This window comes from Phocoena sinus, chromosome 12, assembly GCF_008692025.1.
Source record: "Phocoena sinus isolate mPhoSin1 chromosome 12, mPhoSin1.pri, whole genome shotgun sequence".
Classification (NCBI taxonomy): Eukaryota; Metazoa; Chordata; class Mammalia; order Artiodactyla; family Phocoenidae; genus Phocoena; species Phocoena sinus.
In genome coordinates this window covers 67979901-68006448 of record NC_045774.1, presented here as the reverse complement: position 1 = coordinate 68006448, position 26548 = coordinate 67979901, and the positions used below count along the sequence as shown (strand labels likewise).

Here is a 26548-nt window from a genome sequence, read left to right as displayed (position 1 = left end):
TTACGCTACCTTTATAAAGGGGAAGTGAGAAAAACCATGGAACAGGGTGATTATACGATAACTCATACCGCATGGGTGAGTCCATCTCAAGGAATTTTGGCCCTCATTCTGTACGTAAAGGGAACCAGGCCATTGAAGACTCTTGTTACTCAAACTACAGTACAGGGCCCAGCAGTACCGCCATCACTTGGTTGCTTGTTGGAAATGCAGACTCTCGGGCCCCGCCCCAGATCCTACTGACTCAGAACCTCCTTTTAACACTCCTCCCCACATGATTCCTGTACACGTTAAAGCTTGAGATGTATGGATTTAACAACGCCCGTTGGATTTCTTATGGGGGAAAATAGGTTTGAAGTTAAAATACCAAGCTAACTACAACAATGCATTTAGGCTATGCTTTAGCTCCACCCGGTTGTTCTTTACAAGGAAAACTTACAGGGAGGAGTTGAAAGGAACAGGAGAATGGTGGAAAGAGAGGAAAAGGCAGGATAAATTTGACATGATGAGGGCTGAAAATAAAATGGGGACTTGGCAACATTAACTAGAAAACTTCGCATCCAGGACAATTTTAGTGCAACGGTTATAACAGCTCCAAAAAGTGACTGTGGAGGTGCTTACGGACTGCCTGTGTCCTTCTCAAATTCGTGTGTTGAAACCTAATCCTCTATGTGATGGTATTTGGAGGTGGGGCCTTTGGGAGGTGATTACATCATGAACGGGATTGCTGCCCTTATAACGTGTCTCAGAGAGCTCCGTCGCCTCTTCCCCCATGTGAGGACACAGTGAGTCTCTGAACTAGGGAGCGGGCTCTCATAGACACTGAATCTGCCGGGACCTTGATTTTGGACTTCCCAGCCTCCAGAACTGTGCGAAATAAATTTCTGTTGTTTGGAAGCTACCCAGTCTATGGTACTTTGTTACAGCAGCCTGAAATGGACTCACGCAAGGAGGAAGGTCAAAATGCTAAGAGTCAAAGGAATGGGGGATCCCCCAAAGGACCAAGACTGGTGGGTGATGTATGCAAAAGATAAGAGACGCGGGATCGCCACATGCTGGAAGGGAGCAGTGCCCTCTGTTACAGATCAGAGAGACTCAAACGGTGGCACTTCTCTGGGTAGTCAACCATGCGATGTTTTAGCAACAGAAACTGCATAAAGATTAGAGCAAAATCAGCCTGAAAGGTAATTGGTCAAGAAAGAGGCAAGGGTTGGAGAGAGTGAAGCTCAGCTGTAACCTCAGCTGCCAAGAGGAATACCACAGCACCTGCCCTCAGGCAACGTTGGCGCGGGGGAGGGTTGGCAAGCTTGCCCAGGCCCTTGGTTCAGAAAGCAACAACACTGCCCACAGAGAATGACCAATGACCAGTAGTTCCTGCACCGTGGCTCACCAAGAGGGTCGTGAAAGCAGTATGGTAGGAGGGGATTGGTTAAGAGAGAAGCACTCAAGGGGGCTGAAGCCAAGAGAAAGTGAATGGAAAACAATAAACCTGAAATTGGACTATTTCTTGCCCATAGGAGAAGGCGCTCTGGGAGTTATATCAGGGTGAGATTCCTGCCGCTAAACTGGCGATGCTGTCGTCTCAAACAGACCTCCCCATGGGGTTTATGTTGGAGCCCTTACCAGCATTTTCTAGGTTATCACTTCTGATGCTTTGGACGTAACAAAAAATCACCCCCACCCAATGCTCACCACCCTCTAGACCTGATCTAGAAGTCCAGATCCTTGGTTTCAAATCCAAGTGGCACAGGCTCTGCTCACTTGACCACAAATTCACAGGCTTTCTGAGATGGAGGATGCCCCGCCCCTCTCTTAGCCCCACCCCCACCTGTGCTGCTGTAGAAGGCCAGTTTGGTGGTGGTGTGGAACTCCTGGATGAGGAACTGGGAGAGTGAGATCCGCTCATCTGTCTTTAAAGAGTCATTGCCTTTCTTCCAGTATAGCATGAGGTCGTCTTCCGTGTAGGCATCTGGAAAGACAGAGACAGCGTCAGACGCCAGGAAAGACGACGAGCCTGTGAGGCTCTGTGGGGATCGGGATAAGATGGTCTGAATAAACAAACCGCAGTCTAAATGAAGCAAAAGTAAATCCAAAGAGACAAATCTAATTCTCGGCCTTCCAAAAGTCATCAGGGCAAAGCCCTCAGGCCTAAATGATCATCATCGCTGCAAAAGTGCTCACCCCTCAATTCAGCCTTAAACCAGATGAAATTGCTATACTTGTAGACCAGAAACTACAATTTGCTCTTTTAAAAAATGTGTTTGCAGGTTAAATAGCGGCAACATTTCACATGGTTCAGCTTTCTAAACCATGGGTGATTTACACCTTTCTTCTTTCAAAGGGTGACGATGCATTATTGATGGCAAATACCTTTGTTGTTCTTTTCTTGTTTTTAGCGGCATGTGGGATCTTCCCGGACCAGGGCATGAACCCGCGTCCCCTGCATCGGCAGGCAGACTCTCAGCCACTGCGCCACCAGGGAAGCCCGGCAAATACCTTTTAAACACTCTCTCAGGTAATAAGGGCTGCATTCCAGCAAGAAAGGACCCATAAAGAGATGCAGCAGAACAAGTCCCTTCTCTGCAGGCTTCCAGTTGCTCCTGCCCAGGGTAGAATCAAAGCGATTCCCCTGAGGATTGCTTCCCCTCTGGCACTACACTTCCCCACCCTGCCCACTTGGCTGAGCACACCACCTACCTCAGCCAGGCAGACCTACCTGCTGCGTGGGCAGAACTGGGATAAAACCCTCAGGGGTTGCCGGTCCAGTCTGCTCGTGTGTAAACAGTTCTTTCTGGGGCTCCCTGAGGCTCTATTTTATTCCTGTTTTATTCTGCCTCTAACCCTTGACCCGTGTGATGGCTGCTTTCATGTGTCCCCTTGGCCAGGCTATAGCAAGAACCCAGTGATTCAATCCGACACTAATCCAGGTGCTGCTGGGAAGATGCTTTGTAGTTGTGACATCCACAACCAGTTCATGTGAAGTAAAGGCGATGACCCAGATTAATCTGGGTGGGCCTGATCCAATCAGTTGAAAGGCCTTAAGAGTGGACCTGAGGTTTCCCAGAGGAAGAAGACATTCCACCTGTGGGCGACAGGGTGGGCTCCTGCCCGAGAGTCCCCAGCCTGCCCTTCCCCACGGCCTGCCTTGCAGGTGATCACCGAGCCCTACGCTCCGGTCCCCTGTACTAACTCTCTCCCTGTGTATCTCCTATGGTTCTGCTTCTCTGGTGGAACCCTGACAGATGCTGCTGCCTGGGTATTGTGGGGAAAGCAAGGTCTGGAGCCAACAATTCGTCCTTCGCTGTGTTACGCCCCTCCTCTGTGTAATGGAGATCACAGGGAGCTTGGGAGGATTAAAGGACAGAGCAGGTGGAAAGCCGTGGTGCAGGAAGCAGTCACCCTCTTGGTCCTGGGGTTTATTCCCCCTGATCCCACACTAAGCGCCCTGCAGAGCTGTCCATGCGGCCCCTGCTACATGGGGGTCCACGTCCCTGCGCTCCTTGGCCCTGGTTGACTGGAGCCAGGGGACCCCTGCTGCACCACCACCGCCCGGAGAGGCTTACCAAGGTGCCCTGGGCCAACATGACTCCTTACGGGACTTTGACACAGGCTGAGATGTGGCAGTGGGTGTGTGTTGGTTCGGGAGAAGTATAGGAATGGGAGTCATGGGAGGGTCCAGACTGTGCCCATCAGAGAAAACGTTCTGGCAGAGATTGGGGCACGGGGGCAGGTTCGCAGAGAGCTAGAGATGCCAGCGGCTAGTCCTGGATGCTGCCGCAGCCTTGCTCTTCCTGGGGCTGGTGTTTAACTTTCCAGGGCGTGTGTGTGTGTGTGTGTGTGTGTGTATGTGTGTGTGTGTGTATGTATGTGTGTATGCGTGTGTGTGTGTGTATGTGTATGTGTGTGTGTGGGAGGGGTAAGTTTCCCGAGGTCCCTTAGTTGTACCTGAGCATCTCAACCACCACCTGCACTCACAATGGCTGTCCCCTGGGGCAATTGTTGCCAAACTTGTTTTTGCCAGGAAAGTGTTTCCTCAGTGGAAATCTTATTCAGAAAAGCAATAAAACAGATCCAAAAGGAACTTTCTGGTGGGCTGCGTGTGTGAGTGCTGGGCTGGGGGGCTTGAAAGGAGACCCACGTTTGCTGAGCCCTCTGCTCCCCCTCCCCGAGCTCTTGCCCTGGCGAACTGGGAAACATCTAGGTTCCACAGCACCAAAGTTCAAAGCCATTGCCATGGGCATTAAAAGGGTCAGTTATGGGAATAGAAGGTTTGAGTCCCAAATTTGTTTCTCATTTTCAAACTTACCCCAGACTTCGCTTCTATCTAAAAAGTCATTTTAAAAGCACACGCACAGATTAGGAACACGTCCTGCTCCTGTTGAGGGTCAGAGGTGTTTAGAGTAACTTCAGATGTGTGTGTGGATATCTGGGCACAAGTCTACTCACAGCTCTCAATTTCGAGCGAGCACGTTTGTGTGTCCAGGGGAAACCGGCTGAAGTCCATGTTGCACATGGCGGTCACTGTAACCCTAGAAACAAAAAGACAAAATCCAAGTGTGCAGAGGCTGCAAAGTACAAGTGCAAAATGATAAAACAAGCAGAAAGCCCTCTGCTTCCTCCCAATACAACTGCCTCCTTCTTGTAATTCATAAGCAGTGTGCCAGGATCTAGAGAACCAAGCATCTTATGTGTGATACCCACATTGGAGTACGCTTGGGTGTTTATGTTTAACCCCAGGGTCAGTGCGGGGAAAACAATGACTGCACTAAACTCCCATCACATGCAAGCATTGTAGTGAAGCAATGGTCTCATTCGATAAAACAATGTGAAATCACAACTCATCTGATATGGTTCCTTAAATCATAAGAGCATTTACGGCTCTCCTGTTTCAGATCATTCAAATTCTTCTTTTACTGATTTTACTGGTATTCAATATTTGTGTCCAGTGTCTTAGAGATAATATTCATGAAGTATTTATGCCAGTTGCCAGATCGGCACTTTTTTTTTTACAATGTTGATATTTCTATATTGATAATAACATCTACTAGTGGACGCAGGTGTTTTTAATGGGTAATTCCATGGAGACCACAGTAATGGAAAAACACTGGAAGATCTTACGGTATCAACATGCAAGCACTTGTTGGCATCTAACGGTTTTGCTTCAGAGTTTACACAGGAAAGTAAGATTCTGCATCAGAGAAGAAGCAAATACAGATTGTCAGTCATGGAAGAAAGACCTCCTGCCCAGTGTGGAATCCCATGGCAGGTTATGATTAACAGTCATTGGCTAGTGAACATACTATTTTTCCTTCAACCACAGAAAATTGGTTATGTATAAGTTGTAAAACTTATCTGAATAATTCACGGCCAAAAAGGAAAAAAATTCACTTGTAAATGGAAATTTCAAGGCAAAGAGCTTTCTTGAAGAAATTAATTATCCATGTATTCACCTTATTTCCTCGTTCCATTTGAGTGTTGGAATGGTTGTGTTCTGGGAGGGTTTCTGTATTGTTAACAGCTGGGTCATCTTATCGCCCCTAGAAATACTGATATACAGGATGTTTTTGGGGGGTTGTCAGGCTGGCCCCTGACTGGGACACCTAGTGGGTAGCCAGCCTCCCATTTCTCTGGGCACATCATCAAATAACCACACCTGATAGCATCACCAGCAAGAAAGAAACTAGGAACTAAGCTTGGAGACGCTTGTGGCACACTTTGGGGACATGAAATGTCAAATGCAGGCAGTTTTTGCTGTGAACAAAAGGATTAAAAAGCTCTACTCTCTGTATCAGTAGGTACAGGAACAGACGTTTTTAGAACCACAGACATCATCAGACTGGTTCTTGGCACCCTGACTTGATGATTTCCACTTGTAGCCCACACACTGAACAAGCACAGTGTGTGGTGTGACCTCACCCGTGTTTATTATTATGCTTCCCACAAGTCCCTTTAAACTGTTCCAGTGGGAGGATCGTCCCGTCTTGGATGAAAACTTGCCAGGTCCTGGGATTTTCCTGCTTACTCTCATGTGACAGGCAGTCAAAACCCTCAGAAGTGACAAAACACATCTCGCTTCCGAAATTAAAAGAACTTTGGGCCGAGATATTAATCAACACTTCAAATTTCATTGAGACTTCTTCTCCCCGTCCCCAGCTAAGGCAGAGCTGACGTTTGAGTGGTGTCTGCCCATCTCTGGTCGCCACCTACCTACGTGGGTGGAAGTGAGGGCAGGACAGTTCTCTGGGGAGGGTGGCTTCAAGCTCTCTGGGCCTGCTATGTAGTTGAAGCGGAGACTTCCTTTCCTGTGTCCTTCATTCCCACCGCTGGACACCTGCATCCTTCAGCCGCATCTCCCATGCCAGCTCTTGGCTCACCCACTGTCCATCCCACACACACTGAACTACTCCCAACAACCCTGGTAGTGCAGACCGAGCCCACCTGGCTCTGCCCCTAGGTGGTTAGGTAGCTCTTCTCTCGCCCACTAACTGCAGTGTCCCCCAACCGTAGGCACACATGCTCCAAGCTCTCCAAGGGGTCCCCGTGGTCCCACTGCAGGCCTGCTCATGCGGTGCCCCCAGCTCTCCCCCAAAACATCTCTTCCTCCCACAATCACTGACTCTCATATCTTGAAGCTGACTGGGAATTCAAGAGCCATGGAATTGGTTTTTCAAGCTACCTAGTGTTTTGGTCTAGTCCTGTGAATCCCCGGTGTTATTCGATCGTGTTCTTTTGTTGGTGGTTGTTGAGCTGAAGATGTCTTGGCAGCTGCCTCAAATGTGAGGACTCCTGGGAGAATCAACCCAACATGGCTTGGGGAAGGGGTTGCACACCCTTGAGCCACCTGGGCACTCCTGCGAGAGGAGGTATTTCAGGCCCTGCAGAGGAATACCCCATGACCCTGCTCTGAGTCTGGTATCTAACTGCTTAGATTCCAAGCCAGCATGAGTAATGAAGGATGATTATAAATATTCCTTTGGGAGATGGGCGTGGAAATTCAGCTTCGACACTGCCATCTCTGACTCTGAAGATACACTGCATCCACGCAGACACCCCCTACGTAGACATTGGTGTGTGGATTCAGCTTTACCAAAACCAAGTCTGTAAAACTGAAATGTAGCATCAGCACAGCACAGAAGGAGTAAATCTCAGCCAGCAGCTGAGTCGCTTCTCTGTGAAGGCCTGAGCTCATCTCCACACGCCCTCCCGGGGTGGGGCGGGCACCACAAGCTTCTAAATTGGGCGTACAGGGAAAGCCCCACTGCATGCCTGTGCTTAAGGAAAGCTTCCCCACGTCAGTGTTTGATGAGCAATTAAACATTTCTAAGGCTACTGCACAGCACAGGGAATAGAGCCAATATTTTCTAATAACTGTAAATGGAGTATAGACTATAAAAATATTGAACCACTATGTTGTACACCTGAAACTAATGTAATATTGTAAATCAGCTATACTTCAATAAATAAATAAAAAGAAAGAAACATTTCTAAGGTACCTAAGCTTGTGAGAAGATTTTATTCTTTATGTTTTCAAAGTGATGCTCAAAATACCATTTAAAATCACCAAGCGGCCCAGGGTCCCCATAGTTTCTCAAGGAGAACACCAGGGAGAAGGGACAAAAAACAAGCCTGAGCTGCCCAGGCGAGGTAAACACATTTTTTTCTAAACCAAAATTTCAAATCGGAAATTGGGAATCGGAGGAGTTGAAGGAGGCAGGTCTTTGAGAAGAATATGTTAGCTACTTCTCTGACCCCTACTAGAGAAATAAAACTTTCATTAAACGTTTGAAATTGAACTTGAATAGGGCATAAATCATAAGCACCAGCCTGAGAAATTTCCCCAAGTGTATTTGCAAGACGAAATAATTCTTTAAAATGTTTACTCTGGGGCTTCCCGGGTGGCGCAGTGGTTAAGAATCCGCCTGCCAATGCAGGGGACACGGGTTCGCGCCCTGGTCCGGGAAGATCCCACATGCCGCGGAGCAACTAAGCCCGTGCGCCACGATTACTGAGCCTGCGTGCCACAACTACTGAGCCCAATGAAGAGTAGCCTCCCTTCGCCACAGCTAGAGAGAGCTCACGTGCAGCAACGAAGACCCAACGCAGCCAAAGATAGATAAATAGATAAATAAATAAATGTTTACTCATGTGTAGAGTTAGGTTTTCTTGATGTTGAAAAGTCGGCAGCTCCTGGAAAGTTAGAAGCTAAGCTGTTCAAAGCCAAAAAGCAGAATTCCCTGGCGGTCCATGGTTAGGACTCCGCTTCGACTGCAGGGGGCACCAGTTCCATCCCTGCTTGGGAACTAAAATCCCACAAGCCACAAAAAAAGGTAAAAGCAAAACTGCTGTGCTGGGACCAGTGATGTTCTTGGCTGACAGAAGTTTTCCCTTCCTCCCAGCTTCGGGAGTAAGAGGACTCCGAGAGAAAGAGGGAGGCCAGGAAGGGCTCACCTGAGGCTGTAGAGCACTTTGCCGTCGGGCTGGACCCGCAGCATCACATTGTCCGTGGTGGTGTCGTGGATGAAGGAGCGCTTGGAGTGCACGAAAAACATGTCGGGGACCCAGATCTTCTTCACCAGCCGGCCGTCAAACGTCATGCTGAGGTTTTTGGTGCTCGGGAAGGACAGCCTCTCGTCCTTCCAGTAGTGCCGCAGGTAGAGGGTCATCGTGAAGTCCTGGGGGGCAAGGGCAGAGAGGGAGACCCCACCCACTGAACAGCTGGGTGATGGCAGGACCCTCTGTACCCCAGGCTGGGGAGGGAACTGAGCCCGGGAAGTCCTTGCTTCTAGTCCCTGGGGTTTGCTGCCGCAGGAGGCTCTCGAACCCTGCTTGGGGCGGGGGGACTCAGCAAGAGGCTCTACAGAGGGGGGACCTGAGCCCCACTCCATCCTCTGACACTCGCCTCCACTGGGCAAAGGCTGCTACCGCTGGCAATGAGACCCCCAGCCTGAGAGCTCCCAGCCCACGCACAGGGCCAGCCCCAAATGCCAGACAGTTCAAGCCTCTGGAAGCAGCCCTCAGCCAGGCAGTGGAGCTGGGGGAAGGGTTGGGAGATGGACAAGTAACCCAGCTCCCGGCCCCTCAGCTGCGACAACGCTGAGGTGAGTTCTTTGCTGACTCGGAGTACCCCCGAGGGACAGAGTCTCCCGTAGATCTGGTTGGATGGCATGGCCCTTTCTGCTTCCTTCCCTTCCCCTGTCCCCAGCCTCTTCTTGTGTTTCCCGGGATCGCCTGCAATAAACTGCTTGTGCTGGAATGCTTATCTCAGGTCTGCTTCTTGGGGAACCCAAACTAAGATAAGGCCCTACAAAGTCCTGTAAGTCAAGGAGCTGTGGAATGTTCTATCTTTTATCTAAGTCCACTAAAAAGGAAAAACAGAGGAAACTTTTGCTTTTTCTGCATTTTCACAGCCAGACACAGAATCCACAGCAGTAGCATATATCTGGATCCTTGGACCCTGCTGTTTGTGTTGGAGAGCCTTTGCCCGGAGAACAATCCCAGTGGCAAGACCCTGGACACTGGGGCAGGGAAGATGATGTTTGTCATCTGGCTCTGTTTCATACCAAGTGGGTAGCTTTGAGCAAGTGTCTCAACCTCCCTGAACTGTAAAACGAGTGTGGGAATTCCCACCACCTGGGGAGTTATGAGCCTGGTGAATTCTGGCGTGTGGAGCTCCTGGCCCAGCATAGGCTCTGTGGGAATCTCCCTGTCTGCAGCTCTGGTTAGAGAAGCACTTACCATGTCGACCTCTGAGATGCTGTCCAAGCTCTCCACCTGCACATCCACGCCAACAGGAATGGCCGGGCCTGGGGACAGGGCACGGCAAGAGCATTTATTCTTTTCACTTGAACTCTGACTGTGAATGAGACAGGCGTAAGCAGCATTTCCCCTGGAACCTCCGTGTCTTGTCAGATTTGAAGGTTTGGTGTCCCACATGCCAGGATAACCAGAGATAAAAGGGTGGAGTCATGGGCTGGCTCCCTGGAATATTCCAACTAAGGTGAAAAGAAATGTTTCTGGTCTGAATCATCCAGGTGATTCTGAAACAATTAGATTAATATAAAGCATCTGTCTTTGGTTACACATGCTCATCTAAGGGGACAATGAAGACCTAGATCAAAGTCAGGTCCCGTCTAAGGAGTTACTCCTCAGCACGAGGTCACACATTTTATATTTTTATATTTACCTCCTGGTTTTGTACCCTCTTTCATCTTGGAAGCCAATGTCTCTGGCCATAAGAAAGGCATTGCTTGTAAATCAGTGCCCAAAGTCATATTCAAAACATTAGCCAAGTCCACAGATCTGCGTCTTTGCTACATGATGGAGTAGCTTCCATGGGGGATGTGATACACTGGGATGGATATGAAAACATTAGATTTGGGGGGGGGGGGCTGTTTCTAGGCCATAAACACAATATTCATAAAGAGAAAGAAAGTATTATAAGGGAAGTAAATTGTTGCCTCTTTTCCTCCCTGCTTTCAGGCGTGTAGGGCAGGTATGGAACACACTTAGATCATCACAGAGTAAAAAGGTGGGTTTGGATCCAACAGCAGCTGATTATGGACTGGACAGAGACTCCCTTCCAGAACCTGTTTATTCTTTAGGCAAAGGTGACTGGAAGAAATAAAAGGCATGAGAATGATTTCTGAAATAAATATTTTTTTTTCCAGGGAAAAAACCCATAAGGATGAAAACCCTATTTGACACTAAGAAAGCTGAAACCTGGCAGCTGCAGGCTAAGCTTCAGAGGGCTTTGGCATCCCTCAGCACTAAATCATTATTTTCTCTAACTATTTTCATTTAATTAAACCCAGCAGACCACACTCTGCCCTTGGATGTGGACCCAGAGTTCTGTCTGCCAGCTCCCAGACGAGAACAAATTTAGTCCAAGATCGTTCTTTCCGAGCATTTTCAGGAGGCAGTTTTGGGATGCAGCTGCCCTGTCTTCCCATTGCCGTCCTCACAGCCAGCTGCTGGGCTCCCCGATGCTGAGCCATCCCTGTCAGCAGTGGCCCGAGGACAGCTCGGCTGGGCTGGCCTGGCCACCAACCAGCAGCCGCCTCCCAAGAATGCTTTCAGCAGAGCCCAGGGCAGGCCGGCCAGGGGAGGTACTCAGATGATGCTGGGGGCTCAGGGGCCTTGCTCCCCAAGCACAACCAAGGCAGACTTGAATGCAGGGAGCAACGCTGAGTGGACCCTTGGCTTGATTTCTGCCCACAGACAGACAGAAGGACCTGTAGAAAGAAGACAAGCCCCCACAGTGCGTGTTTCATACCTCCAAAGCCAGGCCTCATGCTGAAATCGTGGTCATCTATCCTCAGGAGCTGTTCTGACTTTGTCAGTGGCGATTTGGTAATATCAGGGCTGCGTTTAAGAACTGGGCTGCAGAGGGAGAGAAAACAGGTTGATCACATAACCTAATTAAGCCAGATAAAACCCATTTGCATTCAGACTTGATCTTGACAAGTTTGATGGGATATGTTATTTCTTCTTTAAAGCTGATGGAAATCCTCTCTTCCTCCAGCTTTCTGGATAAATGAACTGACCCAGAAGGTCCAAGACAGGGGTTTAGGAGTGTGAATGAGGGACTTTAAAAACACCAACATCCAGGGCTTCCCTGGTGGCGCAGTTGTTGAGAGTCTGCCTGCCGATGCAGGGGACACGGGTTCGTGCCCCGGTCCGGGAGGATCCCACATGCCGTGGCCGCTGGGCCTGCGCGTCCAGAGCCTGTGCTCCACAACAGTGAGAGGCCCGCGTACAGCAAAAAAAAAAAAAAAAAAAAAAAAAAACCAACATCCAGGCCCCATCTTAGAGGTGCTGATTTGGGTGGTCTGGGAATGGGGCCTGGACATTGGTGTTTTTAAAAGCTTCCCAGATGATTTTAATGTGTAACCAAGGCTGAGAACTGCTGGCCCTGGGCTTACTAATAAGTCTAACTCACCCAAAGTTCCTCGGCCATTTTGGGCAGGTTGGAGCTAGAGGAGAGAGGCGGCGGGTGTGGGCTGAGCCCAGCTCCCTTGGCCTCTGCTGGCCCATCCTGTGGAGGGAGCATGGACTTGCCCTTGGGTCAAATGCCAATCATCCTGGCTCCCTGGGAGGAAGTTTCTTATGCTTCTGCTTCTGAATCGCATCTAGGGCCATTTTAATTTATTTTCACTTTTTCTAAATAGGCATTATATTTGCAGGGTTTGACAATTTTTTAAAACGGAAATACAGTCAAAAGTTGGCCTCTTACCTGTGCCTCCACCCATCCCATTCCCCCATCCTCTGGTACCTCTCTTATTGGTTTCTGGTCTATCTGTCCAGAGTATCTTGTAGGTACAAGTAAATACAAATATATATTCTTAGATCTCCTACTCTTTTCCAGTTTCACTGAAATATAATTAACACATAACATTGTCTTAGTTTTAGGTGTACGACATGATGATTTGATACATGCATATTTTGCGGTAAAATTATCACTGCGATAAATCTAGTTAACATCATCGCCTTACATAGCCACAGATTTGTTTTTTCCTTGTGATGAGAAACGTTGAGCTACTCTCTTAGCAGCTTTCAAATATACAATACAGTATTGCTGACTATGTCACCGTGCTGTACATCGCCTCCTCAGGACTTATCTATCTTATAACTGGAAGCTCGTACCTTTTGATCCCCTTCACCCATTTCACCCACACCCTATCCCCACCTGTGGCAACCACCTGTCTGTTCTCTTGTGTCTACAAGTTCGTTTTTTCAGATCCCACACAGAAGTGAGATCACACAGTATTTGTCATCTACGTTGTCACAAAGGGTCTCCTATTTTTATACACAAAGTTTACATATTACATAAACTCTTATACTTTTTCTTTCTTTCTTTCTTTCTTTCTATATGACTTGGATTTGTTTCCCATAGCAAAGTGTCCTAAGCCTCATATTCTGTTTCGCACTGCACAGTGTCCCATTGCACGGATGCACCATTGCTTACACACTCAGTCCTCTATCGGTGGACATGTGAGTTGCTGCCAGTCTTTTGCTGTTTCAATCAGTGCTCGGCCTTCATTTACCCATCATCACCATCTCTAAAACCCACAGAAACAATGAACTGCTCTCCTAGCTCCTCCTTGTTCCAACACCAGTGTGTGTGCTCTCCCGGGTAACACACACACACACTTCTTCCTTTCAATGCACATTTCCCACACTTTGGCCTGCATCAGCATCTCCTAGAGGGCTGGTTCAAACCTAGGTTCCTGAACCCCTCTTTGCCCCATAGCTTCTGATTTAGTAGGTCTGTGCTGAGGTCTAAGAATCTGCCTCTCTAAAGAGTTCCCAGTTGCTGCTTCTACCGGTGGTCAGCAGACAGTACTTTGAGAACCACGGCCCTGATGCCTTCATCCTCAACACACAGTTTCCTTACTTATAACTGGCTCCATCCACCTTTAAAGTCCTTTGCTATCTGCTTTCCTGAAGAAATTCCTTATCCTATGGGGTGGGGGGGATATATGTCTGGGAGACAGAAAAACAGAGCTCTGCCCTCCACTGACCTGCCTACTCTGTGCCTATGGGCATCTTATTTCCCTGAGACTCGGTTTTCTCGCCTGATTAAAGGTGAAGCTCTGTGACCTGACCAGGGGTGTGAGGGGCCAATGAGATCGTGCGTGTGCTTTTCAAACTCTAAGGTGGAAACGCAAATGGGAGGAGCCATTGTCGTTTCTGAGCCAATAAGGAAGATTCCTCCTAAAGGAAGGAAATCATTGTGCTGGCAGCAAAGGCAGCAGCCCAGGGGAAGAACTGGGACTAGTGAATCAGGCAGAGCTACACTGCTGGTGGATGAAATGGAGGAAGCTGGGGTCCCCATGGCCGCCCACCTCCTCTCTCTCTCCCACTGGAGCTGGGAGCCACCTCCCTTCTCCTCCTTTCCAGCTCCCCCTTCCCCTTGTCCCACCCTCTGCTTCCCGCCCCTTGGCCAGGGGTTGGGGTGCTGCTGAAAATCACTGCAGCCGAGGTGTGGGGAAGAGACCCCCTTAGGATGGTGTGTGTGTACCTCTGGCTAGTGTCTGCCTTACTTGAGGGCACCTTTGTGTGCTCCTGGTCTCTGTCTTTGAGGCTTACCATGAAAATTAAAAATAAAGGTGTTCTAGAGAGTCTAGGTACTCCAATCAACAAAGCATCCCTCACCCTCCAGATTTGCTTCAAATCTAACCAGAATAAAATGTGAAAGAAAGAAAAAAAAACTATGAAGCTGCAATGCATTAATTTAGCTTTTTTTTTTTTTTTTTTTTTTTTTGTGGTACGCGGGCCTCTCACTGTTGTGGACTCTCCCGTTGCGGAGCACGGGCTCCGGACGCGCAGGCTCAGCGGCCATGGCTCACGGGCCTAGCCGGTCCGTGGCATGTGGGATCCTCCTGGACCGGGGCACAAACCCGTGTCCCCTGCATCGGCAGGCGGACTCTCAACCACTGCGCCACCAGGGAAGCCCTAATTTAGCTTTTTGATGAGCATTTTCGCAGGACCCACAGGAAGAGGAATTGGAGGATTAATTACTCAGTAGGCCTGATTTGAAAAGGTCTGACCTAAACTATCTCCCCCACTGAAATTGATGGCATTCTTAACCTGGATCTACCATGAAGCTGTCAGTATGGAGAGGAACACATTGCCAGGTGGACTGTATCACTTGGGCGTCCTTGCCCCCAGGCATAGGGATTCGGCCAAATGGGCACTGGCAGGAGATGAAACACAGAGTGTTTATTCCTCCTTCTCTCTCTGCTTTGATGCCAGGGACTAGCAATGTCTGTGTTGCTCTGTGATTACAGGTAATCACAGTATCATCGATAAGCTCCAATAACACAATTTACCCTTCAGGCCTGTGGGTCATCATGGCTTCCTTCTGTTCCTAGTGCTTGGGGGGCATCCACCTGCCTGGGTGCTTCCCTGAACCCTTTGCACAGCTCTGCGAGCAGTCCCTTTGTTCAATTATTAGTTAAGCCCTTTTGAGTGCGGCGCTGTTTTCGGTCAGGACCAGACTGATGCCCAGGGACACGTCAGGGCTGATGCATAGGGATTATGTCATCCGCGGCAAAGTGGAGCAGGGACAGGTGTGCGGGGGCAGGTCCCAGGGGGCGGGAAGGGCTAAGATTACAGGGAGGGCGGCCTGTTGGGCAACAGGCAGGTGGTCAGGAGGGGCAGGATGAGATCACAGGCCACCGAGGGCAGAGTCCTCTCCATCGTCAGCACTTTGCACAGTGCTGGGCCCCCGTGGACTCCCAGCACATGTTCGTGAATGAAGGAAGGGATCAGCACCTTGGACAGGCACCAGGAAAGAGAGCCAGGAGGGACCAAAAAAGGGGGCAGGAATGAAAATCAGGTTTGGCCCTGGTCTTACTGTGGCTTTGGGCCAGGCTGAAACAGAACTGGGCACTGACTAAAGGGAGGTTTGTCAAATTCTGAGATGTCACTGCCTTTGCCGTCATGAAGCTTAGACTCTAGCTTAGAAAAAACTGATAAATAGGATGCTTAAAGTCTTTTTTTTTTTTTTTGGCCTCACCACACGGCTTGCAGGATCTTAGTTCCCGGACCAGGGATTGAACCCCGGGCCATGGCAGTGAAAGTCCCAAGTCCTAACCACTTGACCTCCAGGGAACTCCCTTAAAGTCTTTTTTTTTAATTGTTGTTGTTTAATATTTTAAAATACCTTTTTTTCTGTTTACATGCCCATGTTAAAACTTCTTGAAAAACAGATTTAAGCATAAAGGAGAGGCTGAAAACCACTAAGAAATAACCTGTACCATCCTGAGTATATCCTTACACTCCTGAGAGAGAGATACTGTAACTTGCTTTTAACTCAAGTTACGGTACATCTTCAAATATTTTTCCTGTCATCAGCATCTTTTTACCAGCCGAGGTATGATTATTAACCTTGAAATGAAGTGTGACACACATCAGATAATGGGAATAACTAACACTGCCTGAGCGCTCTGCCAGTTATCATGCTAACTATATTACATGTATTAGCTTGGGTTAGCATTCAGAACAACCCTGTGAGGTATGCTTTGCCACTGTCCCCATTTTATACACGAGGAAACTGAGACACAGAGGGTTTGAATAACTTGTAAAAGTGAAGGAGCCAGGAGTCAAATCCAGAGGCTCTGGTTCCGAGGGTGAGAGGCTAGGTTGGCCACAGTGTCTGGAAGGAAGACCTGGCTCCCATTGCCTGGAATGTGGGTTACATGCGGAACATCCAAGCTTACCTTTCCCCTCACAGAGAAGCCAGCATGGACCTTGCAGAAAACTGGTGGCCACTCACTGATTAAACGAGTGCATTTATTGAATGAGTCCCTGGAAAGTTATGAAGAAGGAATTGCCATGTCCCAAGTGATGATGATACAGGATGACATCTGAGACAGCTTTTTAGAATGAACAGCGGCTGTACGTTTTTTGAACATCTATTGATATCTTTTTTCTATCCTCTTGGAGAGAAGGAGAAGTTCTGACCTATGGTTCTTCTTGATGTTTCCTTGCTGTAGTTCCTCATCAGTTTGTGTGTGGATGATGTTTTCTCAGAACATCTCCCAGAGGTTAGATAAAACAGGGATGGGGGAGTGTGAGAAACAAGTGATCTGCCGGAAGTCTCATTCAGCCAATAGCAGAGCACTTGATAAGTTATACTTCACTTTGCTGATTATCTCACCTCTGAGAAGGTAGAGAACTTAATTTTGACAAGAAAGCAAGAACTAGCTAATGAACCATATGACCCAGCAATTCCACCCCTGGCCATAGATCCAAAAAAACAAAATAAAATTAATTCAAAAAGATACATGCACCCCATTGTTCATAGCAGCATTATTTACAATTGCCAAGATATGGAAGCAATCTAAATGTCTATCGGCAGATGAATGGATAAAGAAGATGTGGTCTATATACACAACAGAATAGTACTCAGCCATAAAAAAAGAATGAAATAAGGTCATTTGCAGTGACATGCATGGACTTGGAGGGCATTCTACTTAGTAAAATAAGTCAGACAGAGAAAGAAAAATACTGTATATCACTTAAAAAATAAAACAAACTACTAAATATAACAAAAAAGAGACAGACTCACAGATATAGAGAACAAACTAGTGGTTACCAGAGAGGAGAGGGAAGGGAGGAGGGGCAAGATAGGGCTAGGGGATTAAGAGGTACAAACTACTATGTACAAAATAAATAAGCTACAAGGATATATTGTACAGCACAGGGACTATAGCCAATATTCTATAATAACTATAAATTGGGTGTAACCTTTAAAGACTGTGAACCACTATACTGTACACCTGTAACTTATTTAACATTGTACCTCAACTACACTTCATTTTTTTAAAAAATCCAAACAAAAAAAAAGGTAGAAAGAAAGAACTTGCTAATGAAATGTTCTTGCTTTCTTGGCATTATGAATAGCCAAGGAGAGAAACCCTGAATGTGGGGTCCAAATCACCTGGATGTCATCCTCCTTCACAGCCCCATCCAGGGCCATGAGAGAGCAGTGGGGCATGTGCAGCCCTAGCCGCACTGCTTGGAGGTGTATCTGTTCATAGGGCTGCCCTCCTGGCTCGGCCAGGCCTCGCCCACACCCAGGCGCTCAGCCAGTCCTGGATGAGCCTCCCCTCACGGCCTCTCTCCATATCCTGGCCTCTCCATTCCCCCCCCCTCTGCCCATCATCTCTCCCATGGGAGGCAGAAGACTTCCTCGCCTCTTGGTCTCACCCTACCCTGATCCCAACCATCACACCAACAGCATGGTATGGGAATCACAATCATGCCACTTCCCCTCTTAAAACCCTTCACCCTCAAAGTGAAATCTACACAACTTAGGCATACAAGGCCTATAATAGGCCTCCTGCCCACCTCCCCAGCCGCAGCTCCCTCTCTGCCCCCTTCTTGCAGCTGCCAGTTATACCCCCCATGCCTTTGCTCCTGCTGTCCCATCTATCTGGAAGGTCCTTTCCACTAGTCTTCGTACACTTTCTTACCCAGACGATGCCTTGCACACCCAGATCAATATCACCTCCTCCGGGAAGAATTCCTGGGCTTCCCTCCTTCCCACTGAAGTCAATACCTTCATTAGAATGTGCTCCATCCTGCACAGCGGGGGCTTTCTGATCAGCCCACCCACTTCCCTATGCACTCTATGTCGGAGGGACTCTATCTCATACATCTCTGTGGCCCCAGCTCCTAACCGTTTGCACAGCTCAGACTTTACAAAGATATATACAAAATATGGAAGGAGAAACACAAACCCACAGGTGTATTCCAAAGAGATGAATGGGTCCATAAGCAATGTGGCAAGAAGACCAAGGTGTAAACGAGGCAAGGCTCAATCAAAAAAGGTGCTAAAGACAAGCAGAATTCTTTAAAGTTGGATTCTGAACCAGGACAGTCAGTAGAAGGAAGTACTGCTTGGAAAAGATGGAGCAATGTGAACAATTACAATAGACAGTAATTCTGCTAACAGAATCCAATTTTACTTTGATACTCTCCATCAAAGAGAATGGTCTTCAAATTGGGAAGGGAAGAGTGAAAAGAATTAGCGGCTGACCAGCGTGGTGAAAATGATAACCTGAGATAATCTCACTCAGTGTTTCTCAGCCTTGATCACACGTTGGGTTCACTTGAGAGACTTAAAAACTCCCAGGCCACACCCCAGACCAAGGGTGGGGCCCAGCCATCAACAGCTTTCAGACCTCCTCAGCCAACATAGAGAACAACTGCTCTAGCTTTTTAAATGGAACTCAAGCCTACCGACCCAGATGAATTACAGCTCAAGAAACTTAAGGATCCTGCAGCAGAGAAAACCTGGAGACTAGGAGAGAAGCCAGAAAACTGGAGATGGAAAGACGCTTTCTTGAGGTTCACAAAGAAGAAAAAGAGTATCGCGGAAACTGCTGAGGTTAAGCTCCAGGTTGATTCCTGGCCATGTTCTAGAACTTTGATTACAAAGACGACTTAGGAACATTATTGGGTCCCATCATGTCAATAGCATGTGAGTTCAGTGTGAGTTCAGACAGGGCAAGACACCCTGAAGTGGTCTCCTTCCCCTGGGCAGGACCCCCATGTTGGCAAATCAGGGAGTATCACTGGGTGATGTGTAGAGTACAACTGTCCTCAAAGCAAAGGCAGCTCTACGGGGCTCCTGGTGGATGAGGGTCTGCGCTGGCCTTTCTGATCTGTGTCCGCCATAGGATGGCATAAATGAGGACCAGCATCTTTATGGGTTTTCGAGCTTTACAGTCAAAGTTCTTCGACATGCATTGGCCCACACGATCCTTACAATAACCCTGAGGTGACAGACATAATTGACTCCACTCTATGGAAGGGGCAGACTTGAAGATACCCAGCGACTTGTCCAAAGTCACGGTGTGAGAGTGTCGCAGTGGCAGGTCCCAAAGCCAGGCACTCTTACAGTTTGAGCCTGACTTCCCACCATGGCCCCTCTGGCTTGGGAGCTTTGGTGATGGATTCTTGGGGTTGCCCGTAACTGTTCATGCCCAAGCCAAAACTTCAAAGGAAATCCTCATGGACACACATCCAGGGCTCCATCTTACCTTATGGGAACAAAATTCGGGGCTATGATGGTAAGCAGGGTTAGGGGTTAGGGAATGGGCCGCTGGGGGGGCTTGTTTCATATTGGTGGCCAGGGAACACATCCCTGAGAGGGTGACAACCTAGCAGAGGCCTGAGGGAGGTGAGAGAACGACCTGCCGATTCTGGAAAAGAGTGGTCCAGGCAGAGGCACAGCAGGGACAAAGGCCATGAGATGGGACTTGCTCGGTGTGGCCAAGCTGGTTGGACAGCAGAAGGGAGAGGAGACCCATGACAGACCAGCTGCGCTCCCTCTGCCGCTGAGCTAGGGTTGAACATGGGCTAGTGTCTTGGTTTTCCACCCAAGTGATGCTGCTGTGACGTTTGCACACCCTGCTCTTCTGCACAGGTCTTTGAGGCAATGACCTGTCGTGGCACGGAAGGCACTGGGCAGTTTAGGGGGCTGGCACACTGCCGGGAGCCCCGGCTTTTCTGACTGATGAGGGAATACGGCACGTTCCTCCTCTCTCTAAGTCTGTTTCCTCTGCCATGAAATAAGGGATTGGGCCACAGGGCAGCTTTGAGACCTTTCAAGTCTGTTCCAGAAGCATCATCCCTCAGACGTTAGAGGTACTTTACAGCTCTAGTCCTATTGGCAGACAGTGATGTGGAAAGGGTCAGTCCACCGTCAGGGCCCCACAAAGACGGTTTTGTGTTCCCCTGGACCCGCCAGCATGGGGTGTGTGTGTGTGCATTTAATTTGTATTTATTGTATTTATTTATGTTACCATAATGTTATTTACATTGCACTTCTTGAATTGCTATAGAGGCTGTGCATTCGTCCGCATCATGAGTCAGTATTGTGTATTTTCCCTCAAGTATAAATAGTTTATTTCCTTTGATTCCTCACTAAGTGGATTTTGGGCTAACCAACAATCTTTTTCAAACCACTGCCTCTAAGAAGGTGTGATAGATAATTTTTGGTGTCAACTTGGTTAGGCTATGGTACCAGTTTTCAGTTAAATGCCAGCCTAGATGTTGCTGTGACACTATTCTTAAGATGTAATTAACATTTAAATCAGTAGCCTTTAAATAAAGCAGACTACCCTTCATAATGTGGGTAGGTCTCACCTAATCAACTCAGTCTTTTCTCCTAAGGTCCTCTGAGGAAGAGGGAATTCTCCCTGCAGACTACCTTAATTTTTTTGTGTGTGTGTGTGTGGTACACGGGCCTCTCACTGCTGTGGCCTCTCCCGTTGCGGAGCACAGGCTCCGGACGCGTAGGCTCAGCGGCCATGGCTCACGGGCCCAGCCGCTCCGTGGCATGTGGGATCTTCCCAGACCGGGGCACGAACCCATGTCCCCTGCAGTGGCAGGCGGACTCTCAACCACTGCGCCACCAGGGAAGCCCAGACTACCTTCAGATTAGAGCTGTAACATCAATTCCCTCTGGAATTTCCAGCCTGCCTGCCCCATAAATTTCAGACTTGGTGGCCCACACAATCATGTGAACCAATTCTTTAAATAAATCCTCCTCCCCCTGTCTCTCCATGTACACCCACACCCACAAACACACACACACACACACATATTACACTATATATATGTTACACAATACACATATGTGTGGGTAAGATAGATAGATAGAGAGAGAGATAAATAGGTATTATATATATATCCTATTGGTTCTACTTCTCTGGAGAACCCTGACTAATCCAGAGTGTGAATATTCCTTGACACCTGAAGTCTGCATACCCGTGGCAGGCCTGAGTCACCTGGACCCAGAAGGCTGTGTCCGGTGTGGGTGGGACCAGCCCAGCTTGGATGTGGCTTCTGTGTTATCTTGGGTTCCTCTGATCAAGCCTTCTTCTCGCCACCATGACAGACCCAGGTTCCCACCAAGCTGATGGGTCCTCAACTCGCAGACCCGGCCTGCTACGGCCCTCCCAGGGAGACAAGAGGGCACAGCAGGACACGTTTGTCCACCTGCTTTTCAGGTAAAATCTCGACCTAGATCATCCCTTTTTCCTTGTTCGTATGTCTGAACATAAATTCTCTATGCCTTCCCATTCGAAGACACTGCATTGCTTTTTTTTTTTTTTTAGTTTAAAGCTCTGAATTTTCCCCACCTATTCTCTTTATCAGAATTCTTAGGTTGTATTTTTCCCATATGTTATAGAACATTCTACTTTCTAACTTGTAGATCAATATCTGTCCCTAATACCAACACCACCTGCTTTATGAGCAACCTTTGTTTAGTGATCATATCCTATTCACAATGTACCTATATGGCTTTGAACATTTTAGACTTGCAATAAATGTCTTATGAGTGGAATTCCCATCACTAATTAAATACACCAGCTGTTAAACAAAACAAAACAAAGCGTATGTACATCAAGGAGCCTGTGATGCATTTGGGAATGAGAAGTTGCTGGGTGACTTCTCAGCCTAGTGCCCTCCTGCCCTCTCACCCAAGGAATGGGGAGGAGACCAGGCCTAGAACCGGGGGTCACAGATCCCAATGTCACGGAAATCACAAGTTACAATCACTTGTTGGAAGTTAGATTTCTTTAACGAGGCTGCTCGCGGTATTGGAAGGGTCACTGATTTGGCACCATTCAGACTTCAGTTTGAATCCTGGGGTGGCCACCAACTAGCTGTTAACCTTGGGTGGGTTACTTGACCTTTCTGTTTCCCAGTTTCCCATAAAATGGGGGAATAATACTAACCTTAGGGGGTCACTGTAAGGATTAAACAAGAAAATGTTAGCTAGAACCACGGGAAATGGCTGATATTCCCCTGTTTTTGAAGTATCAGAACATTCTCATATGGTTCAACCCAACTTTCACATCCATGAATAGAACTTCCTGGTCTCATTTTATGGTGGTCAGAGGAGGGCACAGGAAGTAGAGAAACAGGGGACGCGGAACTCTGAGGGTACGCAGGGTGGCATGAGTTCCATACCTTTCTGGGCCTTTCTCTCCTCATCTTTAAAAGGAGGGGATTTCTAAAGTCTTTGATATTCTGACATTCTGTAAAAGTTATTGGATTAAGGTCTGTCACCCCCACTAAACTGTCAGCACGTCACGGGAAGGAGTGAGGTCCACGTTCCTCTCCATTGCCTCCAGTGTCTGGGGCAGTGTGGTCAACACATATTTGTTGAACGAATGAATGACTGAAGGAATGAGTGAGTGAAGTACAGGAATAGCAAGGGTTAGGAGTCACTTACTTATTCATGCCCAACATTTCTTGAGCAACTACTATCTACCAGATATTGTACTTGAACCTGGGGAGACAAGAATAAATGTGCTGGCTGAGCCCTTGTTCTGAACTGAATTGTGCCCCTCCCCGATTCATATAGTCCCCTAACTCTTTGTGTGACTGTATTTGGAGATAGGGCCTTTAGGGAGGTACTTAAGGTTAAATGAGATCATGAGGGTAGGCCCCAGACCCAGTAGGACTGGTGTCCTCATAAGGAGAGGAAAAGACACCTGGATCCTCCCCCACTACCCAACTCCGCATTGACGAGCACAGAGGAAAGGCCACGTGAGAAGGTGGCATCTACAAGGCAGGAAGAGAATTCCTACCAGAAATCGAATTTGCCAGCACCTTGGTCATGGCCTTCTAGCCTCCAGGACTATGAGAAAATGAATGTCTGTTGTTTAAGCCACCCAGGCTGTGGTGTTTTGTTATGGCTACCTGAGCAGACAGCCCGCAAGGGGCTCACAGTCTAGAAGCTGAGACAGATGAAGAAAAGTGATAATGCTGAATGATTAGTCCTCTGAGATAGGACCGATCAGGGGCCGTGGAATTTCGGAAGAAAGTTACCTGAGACTTGAGAGGCAGGGGTAGGGGAGGGCCAAGGAAGGCTCCTCAGAGAAGGTGACATCTGTGCTAAATATTAGAGGAGGAAAAGACTTGAGCCAGAGGAAGTGGGAAGAGACGGGTGTCATAAGCATGGGAGCAGCCCAGCAGAGGCTCAGGAAGCCATCAGTATGAGGGGCAGCTCATGCCAGATGAGAGAGAAGCACAAAGTGGAGACTCAAAGTTCCAGCAAACTCTCTGGAGAATGAAGGGATGAGATGAAGAAAGAACACTAGTAACTTAAGAGGAAATCACATTCCACGGTGTTTAGGGCAATCAGAGAGATGCTGTCCATAAGCCAGAGGCTTGCGCTTTGTCAGGACAGGATGTGCCAGCAGTGCCCCGTGCGTGATCACTGCCTCCCTCCCGGCCTCTGCCCTTCATCACCTGAACCCGCTCGTCTCCCCTTGCCTGGAAGCTCTTGCCTGTCTCTCCCTCTCACCTTCTCTAGTCTCAGTCTCCCAGTTCACAGCCAGGTTTCTTGTTAAGAGTGAACCACATTCACTGTTTTCTCTTCTCAACACACCACCACCCGTCTCTTCTCACTGAGGTTGTTCATGGCTCTTCGTACCGTATCTCTTGGCCCGCTCACATCTTGGCCCTCTACCTAACTGATTTTGACTCTGGTGGGATCTGACCCTGTTGATCGCTCCCTCTTTCTGGAAACCCTTGACACAGCACTGGAACACTTCTCTGGTCTGTAAGCCTCTTGCAGGCAGAGCCTGTATCTGATTCAGTCATTGGCAAGGCACCCGTTGCCCAGGGCAGTGTCTTCCCTGTAACAAGCAACTGGTAACTGTCCCAAAGATGCTCCCTTCGCCTCCTTGATACCTCTCGATTCCAGTGCTACATCTATTTCTCTGGTCCCTCGTTCTCAGCTTCCTTCACCGAGTCCTTTTCCTCCAACCTCTCCTTAAATGTCGTTCATCCCCAAGGCACTGTCCTTTGTCCTGCTCTTATTTTATGCTACACACTGTCTTTGGGTCACCTCACCCACCACCACCTAGGAGGACTCTCTTTACATCTCCAGGCCCAAATTCCCTCCCGAGCTGCGGACCTGTAGGCCTTCCTGTCAACTGGACAACCATCTCCTGGTATCTTGCAGGCACATCCAGGTCCATATGCTCATACTAAAATCATCATCGTTTCCCCCAAACATGCTTCTCTTCCTGCTCTCCCTTCCCTGGTACCACCCTCTACCCAGCTATACCATCCAAATACCTGCTAGACTTTCACCCAGTCTAATTCTGACAATTCTACCTCCTTAAAACTCTCATCCATCTTCCCCATCCCTGTTCATTTCATCCTACTCATATCCTGGTTCCGGCTCTCACCATCTCTCATCTGGTCTAAAGCAGACACACTGGATGACTTTCTCTGTCCCCCCTGTAGCACTTATCCCATCCTCCTGCCATCCTGCCACCAGTGTCATCTCTCCAAAATGGAAATCAGCTGAAACTATTAGATCCTCTCTACCTTCAGAGTAAATTTGAATTCTTTAGCTAGACAAAGCAATATGATAATGGTACTTTGTTTCTGATGGGATCAGTTTACCCTCCTAGAGCTTGAGCCAGCATTTGTCCAGGGGCCTGTGGTATAGACAGGCTAGATCTTTATTCTTTTTCTTTTTCTGGCCACACAGTGTGGCCTGCAGGACCTTAGTTCCCCAACCAGGGATCAAACCCGTTTCCCCCTACATTGGGAGCACGGAGTCTTAACCACTAGACCGCCAGGGAAGTCCCTAGATCTTCATTCTTCCAGGGAGGAAGGAGAGACCATACGTATTGATTCATTCTAGAAACATTGCCCCGGCATTCTGATCTTTACCGAGAGTCAAGTAAGGCACAAAATGTAAGGAGGCACTTCCTCTCAGGTCGTGCAAGGGCCTCCTTAAATTTCCCATCGTAGCCACCTTATTTGCCTCACCCCCATTGTGTGCATGGGTTCACCTTGCTTCCTATGTTATTATTATGACCCCCGAAACGAAGCCTGGATACGAATTACCAGCAACTTATGAGTTTAGAGTCTGGCTGAAATTAAGTGAGCCTTTAAAAGTTGAGGCTACATAAAAACAAAAACCTGGCTGGGTTCACCATTCTGGAAAGCAATTCTGCCAGTTATATTGGAGCTTTAAATGTTCTTCTGCTGTTTGACCCAGTACACTTCCAGAAGTCGATCCTAATTAAATAATCGTGCATGTAGACAACTACCCTTATGTACAAAGATATTCATACAGAATATTTATAATAACAAAGAGGAAGCAATTAAATGTCCACAAATAGAGGAAGATGCTTAAATGGTGGTAATTATACACTATTATGCATTGTAGTGTGGGCATTCAAACGATAATTCTATAGACTTCAAATAAGTAAACAAAATCATTGTATTAAATACAATGAGGTTACAAAATTATATGCATAGAATAATCCCAGGCTAGTAAATACTCAATATATGCTTAGAGAAAAAAAAGACTGGAAGAAAATACACAAAAATGTTAACAAGGTTACTTCTAGGTTTGGGGATTATGGGTGATTTCTGTGTGTTGAAAAAATTTTTGTTCCTATGGTTTTTAAAATAATGGTCATATATGGCTTTCATAATTTTAAAAAAGTGAAAGTTCTTTTAAGTAATTTTTAAGAGAAAATCTATTTCACTCTCTAGACTTCTCTTCCTCAGTGGTATTTACTAATAGGTCGCCCCTCCAGCTCTGGCTTGGGAGAGAGGCTGAGAAGTTTTTGGCGACAACCCATAGGATTTGTTGCTGTCGTTGTTTTTAATCCTCATCTCTATGGCAGCACCGCTCCACTGATTCCACCGTCTGCCCAGCAGCTTCTGACTCTTGACTGTAACAGGACATATGGCTTGTGCACAGCGGTCTCTGTCTGTGTCCCGGGCTCACCATGACCACTGGATATTTCAGCTCCTAGCTTTGTGATGTTGCTAAAACAGCTTGAAACAAGCGCTGTGAGCCAGAGCTGGCTGTTCCGGATCCCATGTGTGGAGGGCTCTCTCAAACACAGAGCTGGGCACTGAGGAACAAGACACCACTAGCCCCAAACTCCAGAAAGCTGGACTTCCTTCCATGCTAATTGCTTTTTTATGACCTCTATTCATGTTAAGTTCAGAGATGAAGAAAGCTGAAGCTCAATTTGGACTC

At 47.8% G+C, this 26548-nt stretch overlaps 1 protein-coding gene across 1 annotated transcript in view; it reads right to left on the bottom strand.

Moving 5' to 3' along the window:
- The window catches only part of GABRR1 (gamma-aminobutyric acid type A receptor subunit rho1), a 33154-nt gene that overhangs the window by 5667 nt on the left and 939 nt on the right, over nt 1-26548 (bottom strand). Inside the window, exons 2-6 of the mRNA XM_032651329.1 lie at nt 11270-11376; nt 9733-9800; nt 8446-8669; nt 4444-4526; nt 1826-1966 (exon numbers count right to left, since the gene is read on the bottom strand). Coding sequence (XP_032507220.1) covers nt 1826-1966; nt 4444-4526; nt 8446-8669; nt 9733-9800; nt 11270-11376 — 623 coding nt within the window. The remainder of the gene's footprint in view (nt 1-1825; nt 1967-4443; nt 4527-8445; nt 8670-9732; nt 9801-11269; nt 11377-26548) is intronic.